This window comes from Echeneis naucrates, chromosome 8 (assembly GCF_900963305.1).
Source record: "Echeneis naucrates chromosome 8, fEcheNa1.1, whole genome shotgun sequence".
In the NCBI taxonomy this organism is placed as follows: domain Eukaryota; kingdom Metazoa; phylum Chordata; class Actinopteri; order Carangiformes; family Echeneidae; genus Echeneis; species Echeneis naucrates.
This window is the reverse complement of record NC_042518.1, coordinates 647,634-655,694: the sequence shown is the minus strand read 5'-3', so window position 1 is coordinate 655,694 and position 8,061 is coordinate 647,634. Positions and strand designations below refer to the sequence as shown.

The 8,061-nt window shown below is 47.4% G+C and overlaps 1 protein-coding gene across 1 annotated transcript; it reads right to left on the bottom strand.

The window, feature by feature from the left end:
* Positions 1 to 7: 7 nt before the first annotated feature.
* On the bottom strand, positions 8 to 7,537 carry srrm2 (serine/arginine repetitive matrix 2). Its single transcript, XM_029509190.1, has 14 exons — positions 7,355 to 7,537; positions 6,417 to 6,668; positions 6,043 to 6,138; positions 5,641 to 5,826; positions 5,127 to 5,210; positions 4,977 to 5,045; positions 4,860 to 4,892; positions 4,548 to 4,664; positions 4,143 to 4,281; positions 1,948 to 4,061; positions 960 to 1,697; positions 799 to 873; positions 436 to 543; positions 8 to 296 (listed from the first exon to the last, which is right to left on the bottom strand). The coding sequence occupies exons 2-14, from the start codon at positions 6,662 to 6,664 to the stop codon at positions 242 to 244; spliced, it is 4,062 nt and encodes a 1,353-aa protein (XP_029365050.1). The 5' UTR covers positions 6,665 to 6,668; positions 7,355 to 7,537; the 3' UTR covers positions 8 to 241.
* Between the last annotated feature and the right edge of the window lie 524 nt (positions 7,538 to 8,061).

Below are 8,061 nucleotides of genomic sequence, written 5' to 3'. Positions count from 1 at the left end.
TGTTTGACTCGGCTGTGTTTGTGTATGATCGTGTACGTTTCTTATTCAGCTTGTAAAAATAAATGTACGAGCCAGCCGAAGGTTGTCGCCGCTTAAAAAACACAAACACACTGGTGTTACTGTGGTGGCTCAGAGCCAAAGTGAGTCCCCCGAGATTCACAGATGTGTATCTACTGACCGCTGGCTGTGGCGTCCGTGTCGCGCCCGGTTCAGGCGGTCGTGAAGCGCCCAAGTCGTTGGCTCATTTCCTTCGTCTGCTGGTTGACGAGCGGCCTGGAGACTGACGGCTGCTGCTCCTGCGGTGCGTCAACAACACCAACCATCATTTCTACAAACTGCACCAGCTTCACCTCATCATTGGGTTTAAACTCATCTCTTCTTCTACCACTAAACATTAGAAAACCAATGTCAGGTTTGTGTGCTTCAGGTACAGACCTGCGGCTGGGGGAGGACGCCGTCGCTCTCATGTGCCTCGGAGGAGAGTAACTGAGCGAGCGTGAATCTCTGAGCGAATCAGCTGGAACCCTCTGAGGCCTGTCAAGGCTGAGAGGGAAACACAGGAGTCAAAGTCTCACCGTTAAATCAAAGCTGCGGATGTGGCCAGTGCAACAAAAACAGCATAATACAATTGATGAATTGATCAATCAAATTTTCACCCTGCTGTGTAAAGAATCCTTCCAACAGAGAGAGTCCTCAGCCAGTTAAAAACTTGGATCACTCCAGTCTTCCCTTTTAAATAATAATGTAACAATTCTAATAGTTTGGCTTTCTGTTTGATTACTTTGGTTTATAATTTACCTCTTGTTCTTAGTTTCCTTTTCATCCTCAGAGGATGAGGAAGATGAAGAGGAGCTCTGGACTTTGGTTATCTTCCTGTTAAAAATCAAAACAGTCAACAGGTCATTGATCAGTGTAGTTACTGAGCAACAGAATGCTTCTTTTATTTACATGTGTCTCACCCGTTTCCCTGCTCTGTCTCAGAGTCAGAACTGTCAGAAGAGGAGGAGGAAGAGGACGAAGAGGAGGAAGAAGAGGAGGAAGAGGAGCTGGAGCTGCTGCTGCATTTCTGTTTTCCATCGGCCTCCTTGCCATTCACCGCGGTCTCCTTTCTGATTGGTCGTTGTAGCACTTGAGGGGCTGCCACCGGTGGCGACCGCCTCCGGCTCGGACCCCGTGACGGAGGTTTGGCGTCAGATTGGCTGCTGACTGGAGACCTTCTGGAGGTTACATCAGAGCGTCGGGAATCTGAATGGGAGCTTCTTCCTGAGGGTGGAGCGTGGGAGGAGTTTCTGGGAGGAGCCTGTGAAGGAGGACCTCTATGCTCTCTGTCCTCTTTCTTCTCATCCTCTCGGCCTCTTTTTCGTTCTTCCTCAGTGGATGGTCGTGTGTCTTTCCTTTCTCGAGGTGGTGAAGGTGAGGACGAAGAGGACGAAGAGGAGCTGGAGGAAGATGATGATGAAGAGGAGGACCTGCTGGGCTGTGGAACATCTTTTTGGTGCAGTTGCTCCTTCTCCCGCGCTCTGACTGACTCTTGTTCTGCCTCTCTCTGCCTGATCTTCTCATTTTCCCGCTCTCTGACTCTCTCTTGTTCTGCCTCTCTCTGCCTGATCTTCTCATTTTCCCGCTCTCTGCCTCTTTCTCTAGAGAGAGAGCGACTGTTCCTCCGTCGTCGCTGTGGAGACGGAGAGCAACGGAACCTGGAAGATGGAAAAATTAAAGATTGAGAAAGCTGCACTTCAATGTAGAACATTCAGAGGTAAATAGGAGGCATCTTTTAATTCCTTCTGAATTAAAAAAAATTGCTTCATAAAAATGGTTTCATTACATTAAGAATGACACTTTTTCTGTCTTGTGAAGTTCAGTTTTGTGTGTTTAGAGCAGAGAGATGTTCCACAGGTGTCGTGAAGAAATTGGCAATAAAATTTCAGGACCAGACTTTTGTCCTACCTGATGGGGGGACTTCGCCTTCTCAGGCTCCTGGACCTGCTTCGCCTCTTCAGGCTCCTGGACCTGCTTCGCCTCTTCAGGCTCCTGGACCTGCTTCGCCTCCTCGGGCTCCTGGACCTGCTTCGCCTCCTCGGGCTCCTGGACCTGCTTCGCCTCCTCGGGCTCCTGGACCTGCTTCGCCTCTTCGGGCTCCTGGACCTGCTTCGCCTCTTCAGGCTCCTGGACCTGCTTCGCCTCTTCAGGCTCCTGGACCTGCTTCGCCTCCTCGGGCTCCTGGACCTGCTTCGCCTCTTCAGGCTCCTGGACCTGCTTCGCCTCTTCAGGCTCCTGGATCTGGTCCTTCTGGTAGCTCGATCTCGTTCTCTGTCCTTCTCTCTGTCCCTTTCTCTGTCCCTCTGTCTCTCTTTCTCCCGGTCTGACCAGGATGGGGGAGGAGGTGAACTTCTCCTGGATCGGGATGGGGGTTCCTGATATTGCCTTGGCGGAGTGCGATGGGACGGGGTGGTGGTTCTGTGGGGCGGAGAATGGGACCTCCTGGCAGAGGGGCTGGACCGTGCAGGCCTCCTGGCAGCATCCCTGTCCCTGCCTTTTCCCTCCAGCCTGGTTTTCTCCGCTCCGGCCTCAGGCCTGTTGCATGTCCTGCTGGGTGGGGAGGGAGGTGGACTGGGACTGTCCATCTGTGTGGGGCTGTATCGCTCCTGCCCTTTTGCCCGGGGTGGGTAACTCTCCACACAGGCTCCGTGAGTAGGTCTCTCCTTCTCACGTCTGTCTCCTCCATCCTCTTTGTCCCGCTGGGATCGTCTGAGCCCGTCACCATCGGACGCAGAGGCGGAGTTTTCCTTTCTTCCATTGGCTAAATTCATCTGAACTTCAGCCCCAGTGACGGCTGATGCATTTTTCACAAGATTACCTTTGTCCCCCCCTGCTGGCTCAGCCTTCTTCACCTCATTCTCGTCTTCAGAGGCCGAGGATGAAGAGGAAGATGAAGATGATGAGGAGGAGGAGGAGGAGCTATCACTGTCACTATCGCTGCTGCTTCCGCTGCTGCTGCCGCTGCTGCCACTGCTGCTGCTGCTGCTGCTGCTACTTTCTTTTCTTTTCTCCACCTGTTTCTCCTTCCTGGGGGGACTCCTAGTCTTCTCTTGTCTTTCACTCGGACCCTTCTCCACAGGTCTCCCTCTGCTTGCTCTCATTTCTGCAGATGCTCGTCCACCCTCGTCTCTGTTTCTTCCCCCATCTTGGCTTCTCACTCTGTCTTGTTCTGCCTTGTTCATATGCCTTTCCCCCTCATTTGTGCTCTCTCTCTCCCTCCTCCTCTCAATCTCTCTCTCTTTTTGACGCCCATTGGTGATGGGCGAGCGAGACCTGGGTGACACCTGGGAGTCTTGAGACAGGTGGACGTCCCTCCTCCTGTCGTGTTTCTGTGGGTGGGGAGACGGCTCCCTGTCCTGTCTCCTCCCAGTGTCTTTCCTGTTGTCCCTTGAGCGTTGATCTCTCTCAGGCCTGTGCTCCCTCTCTCCACTCTTCTCCCTCCTCACTCTCTCCTTCTCAGGAGGCAGCGAAGGTGATGAGTCGTGTCTTGTCTTTTTACCCTGTTTGTTCCTGTCTTTCTCCTGTTCAGCGTCTCTGCTTCGTGCCCCCCTGGTCTCCTGTTTAGGGCAAGCAGGGGGAGAAGAGGGGGACAAGGAGGAGTCATGTCTGGTCCGGTGATGGACGCTCTCCTTCCCTTGATCCCTCTTTTCTCTGCTTCTTGAACGCCTCCTTCCCTCCCTCTCATTTTCTTGGCTCCTCGATCGCCTTCCTTTGTCCATCTCTCTGCTTTTGGAGCGTCTTACTCGTTCTTTCTCCTTTTCTTTGCTTCTTGAACGCCTCCCCTTTTCCCTCTCATTTTCGATGCTCTTGGAACGTCTAATTTTCTGCACATCTCGGCTCCTGGAGCTCTTGCCTATCTCGCTCTCCCTCTGTTTGCTCCTGGATCTCCTCCCTTTCTCCGTGTTCCAGCTCTTCTCCTCCTGTGGTGGAGGAGAGGGGGATGAGGAGTCATGTCTCCTCCTGGTGGAGGTCTTCTCCTTCTCACTGGATTGTTCTTTTTCCCTCTCAATATTGGGCCTCTTCTAGATGGTGGAGAAAAGGTTTGTTGATTTCATTTGGTTTTTATTACCGATTTTTGGACAACTAAGTAGACTCAGTCTCACCATGTTGGCTCCTTGACGATGTGGACTGTTCTCCTCATAGCCTCGTCGCCTCCTGTCAGGCGATCTGTCTCCTCTGGGATCATCAACTTTTCTTCTAATTTGTTCCTGTTGACGTGACCTCACTGGAGCTGGAGACTGGCTGTTAACATTACAGGGGCAGAAAGTGTCAGATGGAATGATCAGCCTTCCCCATTCATACAATCAAATGATCTCTGCATTGAATTATATTTATACTCTTACAATGCCAATGAAAATGAGATGATACCACTGATTGGTAAGAAAGGTTGAAGTTATTGTCACAGTGTAGACAGTTTGAGATTAACAGGCTGTTCAGTTTGAGAAGAACCATGGAAGGATGTCGGCTCAGCCCTACTTTAGTGTTCAGTTCTGGTTGTTATCGCTTACCTGTGAGCAGAGCTGGAGGAAACACTCCTGCGCTGCGTCGCCTTCGCTTTCAGGGGACTTGTACTTTGACTCTTTTTTCTTTTCTTCTTTGACACCTTTTGTTTCTCATCCGAGGAGCTGCGGGTGGGCGAGAGTTCAAGTAAAGACAGTAGGACAGTAACAATGACCTACAATGTATTCAAACTGTTTTGAATGAAGGCTACAACAACAACAACAACAACCATCTCAGCTGTACTTTAATGACAAAAGTAAGATTTCATATTTAAAGAAATAGCAAGGGCTCTGAACTAATTTGTTATTAAGTAGACCTACCTGTCTTCTTCCTCCGTCTCTTCTGATGCATCACTAGAAGAAAAATTGCTCATCAACAATCATCGTAAACATACACTCATTAGGAGAAACAATAAAACATGAGCCTGATGGGAATACCGTTTCTTTTTCTTTTTTTTGGATTTTTTCTTCTCTCTGCGAGGAGATGGGGATGGACTCTCTGAGCTGCTGGGAGCATAAACAAAGACATGTCAGACCCACTGGCCATGGTTTGAAGCCTCTCAATCCGTCTCAAATTCATGTTCTCACCTGTCTCGGCTCTTGTTCTTCTTCTTCTTCTTTCGACTTCGCTTCTTTGGAGGAGAATCTGAACTGTCTGAATCTTCTACCAACCTAAGAGAAGAGCAACAAACATGGAGTCAGGGACAAAACTGATGCTGAATGGTCGTTGCTGACAGTACACCACTTGTACTTGTAGTGCGTGACTGCAAAAAAACAAACAAATGAATTTTATACCAATAATTACTGTAATGTCTTAAAAAGCAGAAAAAGATCACTAAAACCACTTTCCTAAACCAGATAAAAGCCACTAAATTCTGGCTTTTCTCAGCAATAGAAAAGGCTAAGATCAGAACCAAGACCCAGGTCACATTACTTTGCAGAAAACACCCAATGAACAGCATTGAATGCACCAATTTTGACCTCCTTTCTCTCAGCCTGTCAGGGCACAGACACACACCTGTCACCTGTACAGGCGCTGTTAACCAAGAGTCTGCCCACTGCAACATCATCTGTGATGGGTGAGGGTGCTTGTCCTACTCACGTATATTTTTGCTGCTGCAGCCTCTCCCTCTCTAAGCGTTCCTGTTCTCTCTTCTCCTTCTCTTTCTCCTTGCGGTCAGCATGGAAGGATGATCCGTCCACATAGTCACTGGCAATACCAAACGCAGCACGAAGGCGATCATTCTTCTGCTGGTTGGCGGCTGCCAGAGCATGAGTCTCTGTGATCCTGAGAGGGAACAAACCAAAGAGACTTCTGTGACCAACATGACCAACCAGTGAGATGTTCTTAGTATTTACTCAAAGGGATTAACCAAGTGTTTGAGTGCAGTCACAGCAGTCCATCCCTGAGCACACTCACACAGGTGGCTAACTGGATATTGCTCCTGTTAACAGCTGCTTGGAGTTACTGGAAATTCAGGTTGTCTGAGTGTGATGGACTTACGTTGGCCTCTCGGTCGCGGTAGGAGCTGGCTCCTCCTTCTCCTGCAGCATCATGCGGAAACTATTCACCTTCTCCTCAATCTCTTCAGCAGAATACCTGACCATCCACACAGAGAAGAGGATTTAACACAGAAATCAGAAACACCTGATACTTATGGTGTTAGTTTAGATTTTAATATAGCAAACTGAGAATTAACTAATGCAAATCATCAAATTCTAGAACACAATGAATTTACTGACAAATCTATAACTGATTTGATTGTTTATTTGTATCATCACTGGCTGATTTTCCTTTAGTCTCAGTCAATCTTAGTTGATCTTATTGAAGACCTTAGTATTACAGTGAAGCAAACAGTTTGTTTGTTTTTTTTTTACCCTTGCTCCTCCATCATGTCTTGTAGCTCAGCACACTTGACTTCTAGTTGCCTCTTCCGTTGGTGCTCCAAGATGTCAGCATTGGGCTGCCTATTGAGCTGACTCTCCAGTCTCTCCCGGTCCTTTTCGTCCCGCTCACCCCCACGGTCATCCCGTGGCCGTTTAACCCGCAGGCTAGACAGGTTCCGCTGCACATAGCCATTGGTGCCACTGCCCCGCGGAGTCGTCAGGCCAATCCCATTGTACATGGCTCTGCAGAAATAAAACACAGTGAGTATCAACAGAATCACTTCTTAGTGCTGACCTGAGAACAGAAATTTTGCATAATGACATTATTTGACATAATTTATTCATGATTAATGATAGGCATACATTTAAGGTCACCATACTCTAAAATGGCTGACATTACTAAACGTATGTCTACTCAAATCATTTGGCTAATTAAAGTCAAAATGGTGAACACGACAACAGACACAACTGAAATGATCCAAACACTGAAACATGAACTCAATTCAGGCGGCATTTTATTGACACAGTGTTGTGTCCGCGGTTTCTCGGCTAATAGGAGCAAATGGACGGTTAAACAGATATCAGTGTCTCGCCTCAGGTATAAACACAAGTTCATATTCTTATCTTGAAAATGTATTTGTAATAAGAACATTTTGATGCGCATTAACACGTGCACCGGAACAGGCCTGTTGCTACGTCTGTAGAAACTAAATTTATGATGACTAACGCAGAGGGAGACAAAGGCTGGGACTTTAGACTGATTAACTTTATCTGACCGACCTGAACTTCCTGTTCTGACACTCCCTTGGTTTAAGAAGTTGGTGTATTTGACGTCTTTTTTTATTATTTCTCAAGGCCCCGCCATACTTGTGCGTAGGGAATAATTCCTGTCTGAGCTATCTTAGCTTAGCCAACGTCTGTGTACGTACCAGTGTTTGCTCCGCGAGCGGAGGGGAAATGATCTCCGCGGGAAATTGTTGGTGAATAATATCCCGAAGAACTGGACGACTGAAACTTATCAAAAAAACGATCAGTCACAACTGTGAATGAAAAAGATACACGACTAGTTAGCTCTCTGCTAGCTGGTCTGCTCTCCAACCACAGCAGGAACGAGACGGAAATCTAGTGACGTCATACGCACGGAACGCACGTCTAAAGTGAGACGTTTTCATGGCGCCTGTAATCTGGGATAAAAATAAAAATAAAAATACGGAGTCTAAAGTTAATTAGGATTCATGTTTTAAATACAAAGTCTATTTGATATTTTGATACTCCAAAACAGTAATAACAGTATTCGACATTCCAGGTCGAACTTCTGAAAATAGCCCAAACTAGCTTTTAGCTCAAATAACGGAACTGCAAAAATGCACAATACTCAATGAAATTAAAGAAAAATAATCAGCCAAAAGGGCATAAGTGACTAACTAACTATGAGCTTGGATGTGTGTTTCTTTAGTAATATTTACTCAGCGGTATTCGAATACAACACAAAGTGAGTAATTATATTTATCCCCCCCTAAATCAGAACAAAAAATAGGGAAACGTTCAGGTTAGTAACGATGTCAATTTCACACAGTCGTTTCTAAATAAGACCAAAAATAAACATCGTTGTAGATCGATTGGCTGGATGTCGGCG